The sequence below is a fragment of the Acomys russatus genome, chromosome 21, assembly GCF_903995435.1.
Source record: "Acomys russatus chromosome 21, mAcoRus1.1, whole genome shotgun sequence".
Taxonomy (NCBI): domain Eukaryota; kingdom Metazoa; phylum Chordata; class Mammalia; order Rodentia; family Muridae; genus Acomys; species Acomys russatus.
The window spans coordinates 9,545,086-9,562,316 of NC_067157.1; the positions used below are offsets into that span (position 1 = coordinate 9,545,086).

Consider the following 17,231-nt stretch of genomic DNA (forward strand, 5'->3'; position numbering starts at 1 on the left):
CTATAATGTCAGGTGCTGCCTCGGCAATAGCCCAGCAGAGAGATGATTTACACTCCTGTAACTTGACTACATCCTTACTCTAAATCCTGGGTCAGATCTATGGAAGACACATTTCATGAACCGAGTCTTAACATTTCAACTCTGAATGTTCAAATACAAAGTAATGCTTTCCCCTCAGCACCTCACACTTTGGACCCACCTCTGGAGGCCTGTATTATACTTGTGCACGCTAGGCAAGCAGCCTGCCACTGAGCAACGCCCCTAACACCCATGCGTGTCTAAGACCTCCCATCTTCTGTGGCTTCCTGACTTCCACTCCTCAGTCCTTCAGGTGTCACTTACATATGCTGAGTGTCACACATCACACCTCTTTACCCTGGTCCTGTCACTCCCACACGGCACTCTGCTCTTCCCTTTGGTGCATCAAATACAACGTGTAATATTTACATCCTGGCTCAGAGCCTGCCTCCCCCAGAATAAAGACATCTCTAAGGGTGAGGGCCTGCTGAATTTCCTAAACAAATACATTTGCTGTAGAATGACAGTCAAGATAACTGGATATTAAGAAGTGTACATTATCTGTGCTTTGTGTTTTATATTTTATATATGGTGGAAATTACGGTACGGCTAACTTATCCCGCACTGAGCCCGCTCTCTAGTAGTCTGTGGTGGGAAGTACTTGTAGGATGACACACACACTTGCTTCTGACACACACTTTTCTACAGACTCCAAGATACAGTCAGTAACCAAACCCAAAACAATAAGCCAAAAAGATACACCTCAACAATACTGTTCTTACTTAATTTTTCACTGTGATAAAGTCTCATGTAGCTCAAGCTGTCCTCAAAAAATATATATACATATACATATATGTATATATGTACATACATATATATACACACACACACATATACACACACACACACACACATATGTACATACACATACATACACCCCCTTGGATTTCTGATTCTCTTGAATTTACTTCCCGGTGTTGGGATGACGGGTGTGTGTTAGACTACTTTTGATCATATTCATTGATTTACATTGCTCACTAATTCACTAAGAGAAATTACCCACATTTTTATTGTTTTTAGAAAAGATAAGTATTGGTAAATTGAAAAAAAATTTAAAGGGAAAGGAAAAACAAAGTATGTTTCTTTTGCTAGTTGAGACAGTTTTAAAAAAAGTACAAATCATTGTCGTTGCTGTCTGAGAAAGTCTCAGTATACAGCTAAAGCCTTGAATTCAATGTGCAGCACAGGCTGGCCCCACATTTGCAATCTTCCAAGCTGGGTATGGTGGTGTACGCCTTTAGTTCCAGAACTAGGGAGGCAGAGGCAGTTGAATTTCTGTGAGTTCGAGGCCAGCCTGTTCTACAGAACAGAACAGAAAGCACTACATAAAGAGACTGTGTTTCAAACAAAGAAACCAATTTATAGCCTTTCAGCCTTACTCTCAAGTGCAAGGCTTACAGGTATGCCTACCATGTCTGGCAGCAATTCAATATTAATACTGTATATGGAACTCAATTCAGTGTTATTACTATATATATGGACCTTCTCTTTTACTTGCTATTTAAAGCACTTTCATTAAAAGTAAGGTTGTGTGTATGATATGCACCTCAAGAGCAGGCTCTATCAGCTCACTGTGCAGTGCTATCAGTATAAACTATACACCATCTAAAAGATCCAAGTTCAAATCCACGTGTAGGGAGCTGATGAGTTAGAAAAATAAAGACTCCCACCTTTTTACTTTTCTCTGTTATCTCTTAATAGAAAACAACCAAGAAAATCCCAAACCTTTACATTAGCCTGGTACTAGGAAAAGGTAAGAATTCAAGTCTCAGTTTCCCAGAAACTGATGCACAGTCTCTCAGCCACACTTAGAACCTCTGTGTCATAACTGGTAGCCACATGCAACCTATTGTTTAGTGATATGGTCAATCCTGGAAAATGAAATTTCTCATATGCTTATTTCACCGTATCTAAATGATAAACTCCAAACACTGAATGAACTAGGCATTTTAATTCTTTGGGGACATTTAAGATCTTAGCACAAGAACTTTATGTTTTATAGGAAACATGAAAGAACTGGGCTAAGAAAGGCTTGGTGACATGCCCAGCATCAAGCAGATGAACCAAACTCTTGCCGACCAGTGCACATCTGCCCGTGACCTGTGCACATCTGCCCGTGTCCTGTGCTAACAGTGCACAAGTGACCACTGATATTTCTGTGACTTTTCAAGTACAACATAAAGCCTTATTGTAATGTGACAATTTTTTAACCACTGTATACAAGAATTAGAGTTATAGAAAAATTCAGCTTCTGGGCCACTGAAATGGTTCAATGGGTGAAGGTGCTTAAACTGGAAAGCCTAGTGACCAAAGTTTGATCCCTGGAATCAATGTAAAGAGGAAGAGAGCCAAGTCCACAAAGGTGTCCTATACGACACACACAAACAAACACAAGCACACACACACACTTTAATGAGAAATATCAAATTGTTCAACTCATTTTGAAGGAATAACAAAACAGAAGCTGGAAAGTCGAAGAGAAAATGTCTCAGTTACTATTCTATTGCTGTGAAGAGACACCACAACCAGGGCAGCTTAGAGCAGAATATGCTTCTAACCGGGAACTTGTGCAGAGCTCAGGGTTAGTCCATTATCATCACGGTGGGATATGGCAGCAGGCAGGCAGACTTAGACCTCATCCAAACCCACAGGCACAGGCAGAGAGAGCTGCTGAGATTGGTGTGGGGACTTCAAAGTCCACCCCCCACAGTGACACAGCTCCTCCAGCAAGGCCACACCTCCTAATCCTTCCCAAACAGTGCCACCAGCTAGAAGCCAAGCATTCAAATATACGGGCCCCGTTCTCATTCAAACCACCCTAGCATTTTAACAAATATACACTCCGCTGGGATTGTTAGATTCTGGAGAAAATAAAATATAAGTGAAGGAAAAATTTGGAGAGCAAAGGTGACAATTTTCTAAAAGCCAAACAATGAAAAAGCCAGCCTTCTGCTGAAGAAAAAAGGAAGAGAAGGAAGAAGGGGAGGAAGAAACAACAGTAGCAGCAGCAGCACTGCCGCCATCAGGAAATCTCCTCTGTAGCAGCAGCAGCACTGCCGCCATCAGGAAATCTCCTCTGTAGCAGCAGCAGCACTGCCGCCATCAGGAAATCTCCTCCATCAGGGTCACACTATGTTATGCCCTCCCTTATCACAGCTGTAGACACTAGTATTAGCTGGTCCTGGCTGGCCCTAGCTGAAATGACTTGAGTGTGACCTCCCAGAAGGGCTCCTAGCTTTGTATATCACTTAGTATCTAGACTAGTGATGGGCACTGGAGGTAGAAACAAATTCATCCTTAAAAGATAGATCTAACTTGTCTATGGACTTAACAGGACAGGCTTTCTCGCAAACCAGATGAAAAACTAACCACAGTCAAAGTAACTAGTCTCACTGCAATCTGACAGCAAATCACAGATACTTACTGAAATATTTCCCGCTGAGTTGACTTGCATCTCCTCCACACTGTGATTGCCATTTGTAATGTCACACATGCAGTAGCTACTGACAGAAGGAGGTCTGAAGGTGTGGCCACCATCACAGTGGATTTCTGGACTAATTCCACAGCCAAATGTGAATGAGGCGAGAGAGTGATAGTGTGTGAGCAGGACCACAGCGTGCACCAGCTCTGCCAGAGACCAGCTGTGCTCCTCAGCCTTCAGCAGCCCCTGCGGGGTGGGGGGTGGGTGGGGTGGAGAGCAGGTTTTTACTTTGAGACGTGTTGGTAAAAACATACCTCATTTGAATATTTAAAAATTGACTGAAAACAGGACTAGACACCATACAAAGCCTGGTTATGATTACAATTTAAAATACATAAAACCTGTACTTTGTTAAATTTTATTAGAAATGTATCTAGAAATAAAAACGTAACATCTGTTGATGCACTGTCACTTTAAATCTCTGAAATAATTGATTTAAAAAGTATTTTAAAACTGTTTACAGTGTTCTATAACATGGATGGACAAGACTGAAAATACATGTTGTAAGCGTTTCTATCATGTGGTGCACATTTTCTGAGAAAGCTGCTATTTTTTAAATCTCTAGAGTCAGAAGGAACTAGTGTAAGATGTCATCTACAAGTTGAGACGAGTGGGATGTGACGTCACACCTGTAAGAGCAGCTGAACTCTAGGAGACTGCAGCTGCGAAGACGCAGGACAGCAGGATCCAGCCATCGGGCAGCACTTTGAGAGACAGTTTCTATCTTAGAAAGCACACTGACATACTGGGCAATGCAGCAGCCACACCCCTAGTTATTTTCCCATATAAGCTGAGAACCTTTGTCTACCCACACATTTACATATGAATGTAACAGTTTTATTCGTAATTGGTCAAAATTGATACTTATCAGGAGGCCCCTCAAGTAGAGGAACAGGAGTATCATTCAGCAATAAAAGTAAATGATCTATGAAGTCATTAAAAAAGATAAGAACCTAATGAGGGAGCTCACATCTGTAATTCCAGCACACAAGAGGGTGAGGCAGGAGGAGCAAAGGTTCAAGGCCAGCTTATGCTATACAGCAAGTTCCAAGCCAGCCTAGACTACATAGCAAGACCCTCTCTGAAAACAAACAACCAAATATAAATAGCAGGCCATTCCCTGAAAACAAACAAAATACATAAGTAAAAATAACCTCATATACATATTGCTAAGTGAAAGTCTATAAAGTTCTGCTGTACATAGTTCCAACTATAGAACATTCTGGAAATGGCACACTGTAGATATAATGAGAAGTCAGCAGTTGTGAGGACTCAAGAGAAAGCACAACACTGAAGACTCACTATTTTTGTATTGATTGTACAGTAGTAGTAACGTCATGTACTTACAAGGAGCAAGCCCCAGTGGGAACTATGGACTTCCCTTAATAGCAGTGCTATCAACGTCGGATCGTTTCTTTCAGGAAATGTACCGCTCAAAGTCCAGATGACAGATAATACAAAAATGTACGTCTGTGGCTTTTCTGCCTTCCCTCTCCTTTCCTCCCTCTCCTCTTTTCTCTTTCTTTGTTTTTCTGAGACTCGGTCGTAAATGCCCAAGGCCAGCTTCAAACTTGCTACGCAGCTGACAGTGACTCTGAACCCTGAGCTTGTTCCCTTGTCCCACCTCCCCAGTGCTGGGCTGACAGGCTTGGACCAGCAGGCCCAGGTCTGCAGTGCCAGGACAGGAAGCTGGACACGCACCGCGCTGCCTGAGCCACAGCCCAACCTTCTATCCAGCTTGCTACAAACCCAGCAGTATCATTTAAACACTGTGACCCTGAGACGCATTATTTCTCCCATACGTACCTCGATGTGCTCTTTGGTTATGAGCCAAGGCCTGTGGGCTAGTACTTTGTTAAGCTCTCCTAAATTTTGTAGTTTTTGAGGCGCATTCTCTAAACCATTGAGCCACTTGGGGTCCCCGCCAACGTGAAGGAAGTCATTCACGTGTAGATTCACTAGGTAGGAACACTGATGCCTCGCTGCCGCCTGCGCAGAAACAGAGACATTGTAATTATGTCAAAAGTTTGAACTATTACAAATCTGTTCTTTTTACAACATACAAAATAGATTTTTTGATTATTTGGTTTAAGTTTTCCAGACTACAGAAACACAAGGCTTATTTAGAAATTAAAAGAGACTTATATAGCATAGAAAAGATGTCAGAAATATTTCAGAAAAAAAATATTGCTTCAAAAATGACATATTTAAAATGACAGATTATTACACACAAACTGAGCAGACTTAACACCGGGCATGCCATGCGAACTATTCCCCACAGAGCTGGGATCCTAGCACTTGGGAAGTGGAGGCAGGAGGACCAGGAACTCAGGGTCACCCTCAGATATACAGCAAATTTGAGGCCAGTCTAGGTGACATACAACTTTTGCACAGAAAGCAGGGGGCGGGGGACAGTGGAAGAGAGGGGGAAGACGGAGGGAGGGAGGGAGGGAGGCAGCGTCTCTCACATCTCATGTTCTACTTTAACTTGTAAGAAAGAGTGGTTCTGGCCCAGCATGATGGCTCAGAGAGTAAAGGCACCTGCCAGTGAGCCTGACGACCTGAGCTGAGCTGATGGTAGAAAGAGAGAATTGACTCCTTCACATCGTCTCTGGCGTGCGCGTGCATGTGCACACGCACACACACACACATAATACATACACATACACACATACACACACATGCACACACACATATTACATTTTTAAGGGCATAGTTGTTAGTATTGTATAAAACTACATGTAATATTTTTTGTTATATTTTTGTTATATACTGTTTTGTTATATACAGTATATTTTGTTATATACTGTTACATAAGTATACTTATGTAAAACCAGGAAAAATAGAAGCAATCTGGTAAGAATATGATTACAAGTCAAAATATAGATAATATAAGTATTTATCGTGTCAAAAGCATTAATCATCTTAAAGAAATTAATAAAGGGCTGGAGAGATGGCTCAGAGGTTAAGGGCACTGACTGCTCCTCCAGAGGTCCTGAGTTCAAATCCCAGCAACTACATGGCGGCTCACAACCATCTGTAATGTGATCTGATGCCTTCTTCTGGCCTGCAGGTGTACATGCAGGCAGAGCACTATATACATAATAATAAATAAATTTTATAAAAAAGGAAATCACTTAAAAAAAAAAAAGAAATTAATAAAAACAGGCAGAGAGAAAATGTCACTGGGTGTTTACGAACCATTATTCCAATGTAGTGCCGGTAGTGGAGGGGTAAGGGCCCGTCCATTTGCAGCAGGTAGTGTTGAGTCTTTAAGAAACTTTCTAAATACTGTGGATGGAAAACCATCACTAATGTGATGTTATCCAAACGACCCAGAGCAGCAAAGGAATCTGCAAATAAAGCGTGCATCTGTGCGTCTTCACTGCCCACCTGCAGAATCTGTGTAAAGGAGAGAGGAAAACTACAGTTACATAAACTGTAAACTGGTGTTACAGAAAATGTGAGTGGGCTGCATTGTTCCATTTACAAGTAGATTAAATTTTACTGAGAGGGGTTATGACTTTAAACTTGTAGCAAAACAGAAGAATCGCTCCATTATGTGGTAGGGGATAAACAACGAAGGCTGGACTGAGCTTCAGTTAGAGGGAATCTAGAGAGGCCGCCTGCAGACTTGACAAGAATCCGGACCAAGCAGCAGATCAGATTGTTAAACACCCAGAGCTTGCATGCAGACAATAAAACCTTCCCTTACAACACTATTCTCATTAAATGAAAACAACCACAACTAATAGCAAACAGTTCTTATGACAACAAAGCATAGCTGCGCCTACATATGTAGAATTAAAGGTCCACTATAGCGTTCTTACCAACCTGCAGACACGGACAAGGCTGAGCACCTCTGTTTCCAAGCAAACCTAAGCAAGATCTAAATATAAGCAGGTGCGGGACCAGTCAAAAACAAGTCTCAGTTTTACTTGATTAAACACAGGTGCCTAAAATGCATCATGAAATCCTAGAAATCAATGTGACTATGACAGCTTTCTAATCCCTTAAACTCACTGCCAAAACATGACTAACTCTGAAGAGCTGTGTAAAACATGTTGTTGACCAGCAATCGTTCAGATGCCAAGATGTGGGTCATGAAAATGTTCCCTTAGCAGCAAGGCGGTTCACGATGTACTTGCAAAACAGCATACCTCCTTCTCGGGGATGAACCTGCTGGGTCCGTGTCCTAGTGGCCGAGGAATTCTGATTCCAAGTTCCTAGAAAAGAAAAGTACACCATCTCAGGCCTCTAGCAGTAAACAGCACAAACCGAGGCTAAAAGAGCAAGAGGAAAAGCAGCCAGCTCAAAACAGACAGGCTTGCCATAGTTATTTGTTCTCATGGTTAAATATACACATCAGCGCCTCTATTTGCATCATGCAGCTAACACCTTCTAATATGACTCTGACTAAAAACAATAAAACCTGTTTCACTAAAGCCAGAGTTTTGCATAAAGCACTTGGCAGAGAGTCTAGAACAGAAAGTTCAGCACACAGCAGCCAACCCTGTGGGTTGTCAGTGATACAAAACAAGACCAGTGTGTTTTTGCACATCTAAAATGCAACAAAAGCATCGCTCCCGTGCACTTTGTCAGGAAATAAAACAAAAACCGATACCTTTATATAAACATCTTAAACAGGATGAGACCTAATTGTTACTGTATTGATAATAACACCTCAAAATAAACAGAGACCTGTGACAAGTAAAAACTAATTAGCTAAATCCACAGAAGAGAAAGCAGCAACAGTAGGGTATGCTTTCTCTATTACTGAGTGAAAACATTTCAGGGAAAGTCATTTTGTGTCTGTCTGTTTACCTTTTTAATTTTCGGCCTTTGGCACAATCTAGAATTCTTTGTCTTATACTGACAGAGCAGCACAGTAGCAGGAACAGACACCCTACTGTTAACTTCCTCCTCTGTACGAAGCTCTGATATGTAGTAGCAAAAATAATTTTAATAATAAAATCTTTTGAGGGCAATCAATCCAGTCACTTTAAATAGTTAAAGTAAATACAACTGAGGATTAACTCTTATTTATAAAAGTATGTTATACACAGATACTATTTTTTTTGTTTTTGAGACAGGGTTTCTCTGTGTAGCCCTGGCTGTCCTGGAACTGGTTCTGTAGACCAGGCTGGCCTCAAAGTCACAAAGATCCGCCTGCCTCTGCCTCCAAGTGCTGGGATTACAGGTGCCAGCAACAAATATGATTTTTGTTAGTTTGTTTAAAAAGAAGAGGACTATTGGGGTGAAGACAGAGCCTGCGGCCAAGCATCAAATGTGAGCTCCAGCCCCAGACTCCACGTGGTGGATGGAGAGAACCTACTTCTACAGGTTGTCCTCTGACAGACAGACAGACAGTCAGACACAGACACACACACACACACACAGCATGGAAAAAATAAAAACCATTACTATTGTCCTTACTGCTTGTAAAAGTTCATTATATAAACCAAATACTCCTCACTGCCATTCTGTGTGTGCACTATGTCTGTCTGTGTGTGTGCACTATGTCTGTGTATGTATGCCTGTGTGTGTGCACTATGTCTGTGTATGTATGCCTGTGTGTGTGCACTATGTCTGTGTATGTATGCCTGTGTGTGTGCACTATGTCTGTGTATGTATGCCTGTGTGTGTGCACTATGTCTGTGTATGTATGTCTGTGTGTGTGCACTATGTCTGTGTATGTATGTCTGTGTGTGTGCACTATGTCTGTGTATGTATGTCTGTGTGTGTGCACTATGTCTGTGTATGTATGCCTGTGTGTGTGCACTATGTCTGTGTATGTATGCCTGTGTGTGTGAACACGGGCAAGTGTGTACTGTGTAGCTCGTATGGAAGCCAGAGGAGAACAGGGTCTTGTTTTTCCACTGAATGTTCTGGGTTAGCTGACCCTCGCCTTCCGGGGGCTTTTCTGTTCCTCCCGTCTTCCTGTAGGCTTGCTGGGATTATGTACGTTCACACTATGCATCCAGTTTTTACATGAGTTTCCAGGATTTAATCTTAGGTCTTCACACTTGTGGGATACGTGCTTTTACTCACAGAGCCAGCGATTTCCCCAGCCCAGCTGCTTTGCTTTTAAGAAAAACTGGGCAGGAACAGAAGAAATTCAAGAAATCTGGTCTGAGTGAATGAAAAAACTACTGAACATAATGGATTTTTTAAAATCAGACAGGACACTGGGCACTCAGGAGGCAAGCGGATCACTGTGAGTTCAAGGTCAGCCTGGTCTACAACGTGTATCTAGGACAGCCAAGGCTACACAGAGAAACCCTGTCTAGAAAAACAAAAACAAAACAAAACAGAAAATCCGACAGGGCTGAGAATGTAGTTTAGTTGGTAGAGTGCTTGTCAAGTGTACACATGCAATGCCAGCATGCAGGAGGATCAAAAACTCAAAGTCATCCTCAGCCGCATAGCAAGTTCTGGCCTCCACCCCCACTCTGCAAACAGCAGGCAGAAGAATCTTCATCAGAAGAATCCAAAGTAGACAGCTTGCCAGCTGACTCCATGGTATACCAAGTGTAGTGTTTATATTCAGTCCAGTCTCACTGGACACTGGCGGCTTCTTGCGGTGGTTATCCACCTCACACTGAAGAGCACGGGCACTATTACACTCACTACAAGTGGCACCTCACTCGGCCTGCCATGGTGCGGCTCTGTTTTAACAGTGTAACGTGTCAGAGGAGATGATGGTCCTCTTGAAACAAATGTAACTGTTTACATAAAACAACGACCCCATTAGTGTAACCAACTCTAACCAAACCGTGTGTATGTTAAACTTCACTGAGGAAAAGCACAAAGCTGAGGCCGGGATCCTTTTCCTTCATCTTACAGAGTATCTAAGCAACAGGTATTTAAGGTTTCAAATATTATTCATTTGTCAACTCAGACACACTACACAATACTCAGGACTTCGACACAACAAAGCATGTCATTTCCAAGTAGGTTATCTGACAAGTGATCCTGGGACAATTGGTAGTCACCCAGAAAGAAAATGAACTTGAATAATATTTTAATCCATAATAGAGTTAAACATAAAAAAAAAAAACCCCTCAAAAAAAAAAAAACAAAAAAAAAAAAAACAAAAAACAACAAAAAACAAAACAGTACCAGCAGATGCTTGTAGAGCGAAATATAACCAATAATGCTACAAAAGCTAGACATCAAAACTGAAGACTGCTAAACCTGATAATAAAACAGATTACCAAGAGGGGAAAGTACAAAGTCAAAGGTGAAAAGAAAACTTGAAACATATTTTGCAAAGGGTCAGACAGTTCCCAGGAAAGGAAATTAGAATGACTGAAACCAAGCTCCAGTCTCCCAAAAGCAACAACCACCACCACACCCCACTGCTTGGTAGCGCACGCCTTTAATCCCAGCACTGGGGAGGCAGAGGCAGGCGGTTCTCTATGAGTTCGAGGCCAGCCTGGTCTACAGAGGGAGCCCAGGACAGCCAAGGCTACACAGAGAAACCCTGTCTCAAAAAAACCCCAACAAAACCAAACCACAATACCCCACCACATTAACTACATAGATACTGTTGTTTTTTTTTTTTCCCCCTTCAAGAAGGAATTCTTAAGATGGAAAAATCTGAGGCCGAGTTTTGTGGCACAGGCCTTTACTCCCAGCACTGGGAAGGCACAGGTGGGGTGGATTTTGTGAGCTCTAGGCCAGCCTAGTCTATTTAGAGACAGATGAGGACAGCAGCAAGGTCTGTAAAGACAGAGATCCCGTCTTAAAAAAAAGAAAAAGTGTGATAGCAGGCTGTGTTTGAGAAGGGGTAGAGAAAACATACTTGCTGCAAAAGCATGCTGACAGCAGTTTTGTTTTGTTTTTTGTTTTGTTTTGTTTTGTTTTTAGTGTAAGGGAAAGTAGAAGGAAGAGTAAGGAATACAAATTGCTGCAGCTTCTACAGGAGAGCGGTCTGCAATGTAGATGCAAACTAAAAAGCCACATGCTTTCTGAATCAGTAATTCACATGTAAAGGGAAAACACTGCAATACTGTTTCTAATGAACACTCTCAGTGCTAATCAATAGAGGACTGTTGCAAGTTCAACATGAGCAACAGAGCTGAGATCCTGCAGAAGAGTGCGGCAGAGTGTGTGTGTGCATGCGAGCTACTGGGTGAAACATCTGGACAGTATTTCTTTTCTTTCTTTCTTTCTTTTTTTGGTTTATTTTCTTTCTTTCTTTCTTTCTTTCTTTCTTTCTTTTTTGAGACAGGGTTTCTCTGTGTAGCCCAGGCTGTCCTCGAACTCACAGAGATCTGCCTGCCTCTGCCTCCCAAAGTGCTAGGATTAAAGGTGTGTGCCACCAAACCCAGCTTGGGTAGTATTTCTTTAAATGACACCAAGTTGACATCCGTATGACTTTCTAAACAAACAGCTGAATTATATTATTCTAGTCTTGTTTCCATACTAAATACATTATATAAAATAATTTTATAATTCCTATAAGATATCCACAAATGTTTCATTAAAATTGAATTTGCAGGGCATGGTGACAAATGCCTTTAATCCTTTCACTCTGTGAATTCAAGGCTGGTCTGGTCTACATACTGAGTTCCACATCAGCCAGACCAAAGCTATATAAGAAGACCATGTTTTTAAAGAAAAAAAAAGAAAACAAAATTAGGGACTAGAGAGGTGGCTCAGGGGTTAAGAGTACTAGGTGTTCCTCCAGAGGACCCAGGTTCAATTCCCAGCACCCACATGGCAGCTCATAGCTGTCTGTAGCTCCAATTCAGGGACTCCATCACACCAGGCAAGCCCATGGTGCACATATCTGTGCATGTAGGCAGAATGTCCACACACATAAAATAAAATAAAATAAAATAAATCAATGTTCAAAAAGGAAACCAAGAAAAAAGTGTGTGTGTGTGTGTGTGTGTGTGTGTGTGTGTGTGTGTGTATAAATAGCAAGCATCTTTTCCAATATTTGTAAGTAATTCTTGGGTTGATAAAATAAAATCCACTCTTGTAGACCATTTAGTGGCAGTGCTGGTATCATTTTTTCTTTCCCCCTAAATCTTCAATGGCCAAGGAAATGTCCTTGATTTCTTTAAAAATATTTTCTGCAAGGGTGAGAAACTATTTTAAAATATGTTAAGAAAAGGCAAGACAAACAAGAAATAATCACAGAAGCAGGAGGAGGAGCAGCATTCCTTGGGATGGGTGAGATGCCCACTGCACAGAACTTGGTTGCTTCTATTCTAGAATCAGAGAATCTTACTCTCCTTATTTGGAGGCTAGGCTTAAAAGATGATGGACTAGGTACATGACAGAGATATAAAGACGTGCTATGAACTTTTCTACCTAATTTTATTGTAATCAGAAAACAATGGGCTAGTCATCTGAGGTGTCCTTGATAAGCGCAGAGACTGCACCCCAATCTACCTTAGTTACAGACAGGGTGGGGAGCGACTCCCTCCAGCCTCCCAGAACACACAAACTAACCGCTGAGAAAAGTCAACAGGTGGCAGTTTCTTTACAGGACCTGTTCTCACTCAAACTTGTATAAAGACTCATCTTGGAAAATCCCCGAAATACAGCACACAGTGGAATGATGGGCAGCTCAGCGGCAGAGTGCTCGCCCAGCGGCAGAGTGCTCGCCCAGCGTGAGCGAGGCCCTGTGTTTGAACACCAGCATAACCTAGTATCTCTAAGCATCATCTCCTGGGAAAAAAGTTAAGGAGGTCTGGGCGAAAATAAGGACGTGTGTTACTGAGTCTGCAATTCCCATGAAAGCATTTAAACCCTGAAGCTGACAAGTCTAATGTGCAGACTAAGGATGAGGAAGATAAAGGAACAACAGCCCCACGCCAGCCTCGTGCTGCGTTAACAGGACAGTTTACAAAGCTCTTGAGGGTGTGCGTGTGCACATGAGACACATGAGAAATGTCTGAGAATCAAACTGCCTTTTAGTTTTCTGCTTATTCCTTACCTGATACAAACAGGCAGAAAACAACCTAGAACTGACAACAGTAATAAAAAATGGAGAGCAGCATTAGCAGCCAGCCTAACATGCTAGGAATCAAGTACTGTTTTAAATACTATGTCTACAAACAAGGAACACATAATGTATGATATTAAAATCTAGAAAAACATATAGTCCTCATGAAAAGGAAGTCAATCTCTTTACTGCTTTCTCAGTGTGAGAGGCTAAGTCGATGAATGCATTTTTCTAAGTTCCTATGTAGGTTACTTCAATTATTTTTCCTTCTGTAGTTGTGAGAACTTGTTAGGCTCTGAGCAAACCTTACAGTCTGGATTCTAGGAGGCAGAGCCCCAAGAACAAATGGCCTTGTTGAGAAGCTGATGGCAGCGTTCATCAGCATCACCCTAGCAGCATCTCTGTCAAGGCGGGGCTAGAAAAGCTAACCTGAGAACCAAGAGTCATCACCCCTCAACGATGCTAATAAGTGTCTCGGCAAGAAATGGGCACAGCCTCCACCATCACAGAGCCATGGAAACAGAATGCCCTGTGTCACCATGTCAACACTGCTGTGTACCCAGAGCACATTTGAAATCACACACATGGGCAGATCTACATCAGCCTCCCTAAGGACGAATAATCGGCTAAGAACACCTGGTCACTTAGGCAGTACCAATCTACCTTGTTGAAAAACTAGGTGAAAATAAGTAAATTATTTGAAGCATTTTTTCTTTGTCCACTTGATGTATTAAAAAAATACTACCTAGAGATTTTAGCATGACTTATAATCATAACACTGACGTCAACCTTGTTTTGTTTTGTTTTTTAACTTACACAAGGAGAAATGGTATTTCAACAAGGCAAAAAAAGCAAAATGTTTTATAAAAAATGAAAGTCTTAACCTCACTCTACCTTTTCTGGGAGAATCCTTGTCTATTTAGCATTATGTAGGTTTTTTACCATTCAAAGTATTTCACTAGACTCGAGGAGAGCTGGAAGTGTTGTTCACATCTAGATTTCTTTAATTACAGCAAAAATGTACTGAGTTTCTTTGAATTATCATTAACACTACTATGGCATTTAAGAACACGGGAAGTTAGGTACCTCTTCCCACCCTCATGTGTGTGTGTGTGTGTGTGTGTGTGTGTGTGTGTGTGTGTGTGTGTTCTCCATGGTTTAGAAAAATAAAAACTTCCTGACTTCAAAGCAATTCAACTGGGTTGGGGATGTGGCTCTGTGGTATATTGCCTAGCATGTACAGGGTCCTGAATTAGATGGTAAGAAAGAGGGAGGAGAAAGGGGTAGAGATGACAGCAGCAGCAGCAGGAGGGGGAGGGGGAAGGGGGAGGAGGAAGGGGGAGGAGGGGAGAGGAGGAGGGGGGGGAGGAGGAAGATTTTTGGAAGCTTGCAACTGTGCCAATGTTTCTTTTGTAAAGTGACTGGTTTTCCCATAAAGCAATACTTCTGGTTTATCTTACATGCTCAGTGTATTAAAGTGAAATACAGCGACACAAGGCTTCCTAGTTTGTTGAACACAATCTCAATGGCACTGTTATAATCAACATATAAGCTACTATAAGTCCAAGTTTGAGGATATTGCACACAAACGCTGTCAGAAATACCTGAGCTGTTCAGGCATGACCACTGGGGTTTGTTTCTACTCAGGACGAGAGCAGACAGATCCCTGATGGCCTGCATACACAAACTGTAAATGCTAACTCAACACTTTCACACTGTGGCCTCCTTTTAGTAACGCTCCCAGAGTAATGTTATAAATTTTATTTATGTATTGACGTTGAGTATAAAACCTAGAGCCTGTCACATGCTAAGCAGCAGTCCATTGCTGGGCTTTAGAAATTATTTTTAAAGATTATTTTGGTACCTGTAAACAAGCATGCAATGTATCCATGAATGTTAGCGTCTAGAAAACACTTGTTCTACATCCTTCATAGGGTCATTTAAGTTTTCACCACTATACGTAGTGTACCGAGCAACAGACTATTAAAAAATTAGATCTGCATTATCGTAATGGGCAAAGCAACAAGATTACTCACACTGAGATTTCTTGAAGTAAGACAACATTCTGATTTCAATACCAATTTCAGTATTGGCTCTTATCCCTTTAGATTCAAAGCCTTTGAATGCTCAACTTTTAGTGAAGGTTATATTAGCAATTTTTTGGATGGCACACGCCTTTTTTATATATATTAGCAATTTTTAAACATCATCCTATTTGCACCACTCAATTAAACGGTTGGGCAGGCCGATTCAGGCACAGCAGGGATGACTTAATAAACAAGGGCAAACGCGGCGCTGCGAGGAGCAGCACAGGCCTTGGCGGCGTTTTTTTTTTTTTTTATTCCAGGCAATATCACTTAACCGACTCAAATGCGTCTTATTTCTAAATCCACTTCGGCGAGGGAAGGGTGACAGAACAATCTGTTTTGACCGAGGGCCAGAGGGGAAAATCCACAGGCTGTTTGATCTGAGACTTCAGCTCTGCTGCTCTGACTAGTGCGCGCCGGCACAGCTGACGCTATTCTGCTCCGAGGCCTCCACTTAAATGACTCTCCCACGGCTCAGGCCGCGCAGCCCTGGGGGGCGTTCGCAATGCTGCGGGTGTCAGCGGTGCTCGGCCCCACCACCCCCAGCCCTGGCCCGCCCGGGTACCTCGTCTTGGCCGCGGCCCCCGCTGCACTGATGGCAGCCTAGCAGCTCCGAGACGGCCAGCGAGGTGGCGTACGCGTCGTTCGCCGCGGCGGCCAGGCGCATGTCGGCTGGACGGCTGCGGCCGCGGATGGTCGCCGCAGCGCCCTAGTCCTCGCACGCCGGGGGCGGGGCAGGCGGCGCTGACAAACAAGTCGGGAGGCTCCGCCCCGCGCCCGTCACTCCACTGCGGGCGGCGAGCCCGCCAATGCCGGCCCGCGGGGACATGTAGCCCCTCCCCTAGGCGCCGGGGGTGGGGCGCGTACGGACCAGGCCAGCAAAAACAAGCTTGAAGGCCAAGCGCCCAGCGAGTCGGTAATACTCGATTTTGGGAACCGGCTCAGTGGGTGGAACCCAGGCTGGAAGATGCAACACGCGCCCCGGGACTCAGGGAAAGGCGATCTACCCTCCCTTTCCCGGACTTGGGCCGGCCATTTACCTACAGGCCATCAGCAACGTTCCCTAGACGGGCCCTGGCAACACCAGGAAGAATCCGGTTTTCCTTACTTTGTACAAACTACTGAAATTCACCTTCTTCCTTTCTGATGTCCAAACGACACAGAACGGGCTTCTGATGCAAAAACAGGAGACCATGGCCTACATGCAATGTAAAATTTATCTTAGGCAAGCGATGTAGAAACTATAAATATCACTTTGCTTGGCAGCAAGTTTCCCAATGGTCTTTCCTCGACTATATTCAATGGCATTACAGTTTCTAACATTCCCTCACAAATATCCTATGTTACAAAGAAAAGTCTGTGAAATCTAATGAGGAAATTGGAAAAGGCCGTTTAGGACATAAATCACTGACACTTTAGATCCAAAACCCAAATCTTGTCCTGTGCCAATACTATTTCCTTCCTTTGGCAGGTTTATTAATTTCTTAAGAGAAAAAACAAACAAACAAACAAACCAAACCAAAACCATGCTAAATTAGATCTCTTTCCCTCCGCTTGTGTTTTCAAAAGTTTACATGTTCAGGTTAAGAAAAGAAAAACTTGGAACACATTCATGGAACTA

The 17,231-nt window shown here is 42.6% G+C and overlaps 1 protein-coding gene across 2 annotated transcripts in view; it reads right to left on the minus strand.

Moving 5' to 3' along the window:
- Sesn1 (sestrin 1) overlaps nt 1-17,231 on the minus strand; it is an 89,334-nt gene that overhangs the window by 5,295 nt on the left and 66,808 nt on the right. Inside the window, exons 1-5 of one of the 2 annotated variants that reach the window (XM_051164600.1) lie at nt 16,176-16,339; nt 7,720-7,785; nt 6,761-6,961; nt 5,366-5,548; nt 3,503-3,745 (exon numbers count right to left, since the gene is read on the minus strand). In XM_051164600.1, coding sequence (XP_051020557.1) covers nt 3,503-3,745; nt 5,366-5,548; nt 6,761-6,961; nt 7,720-7,785; nt 16,176-16,277 — 795 coding nt within the window. In that variant the 5' untranslated portion in view covers nt 16,278-16,339. Of the gene's footprint in view, nt 1-3,502; nt 3,746-5,365; nt 5,549-6,760; nt 6,962-7,719; nt 7,786-16,175; nt 16,340-17,231 lie in introns of those variants that run through there. The other variant, XM_051164599.1, reaches the window with a different exon arrangement.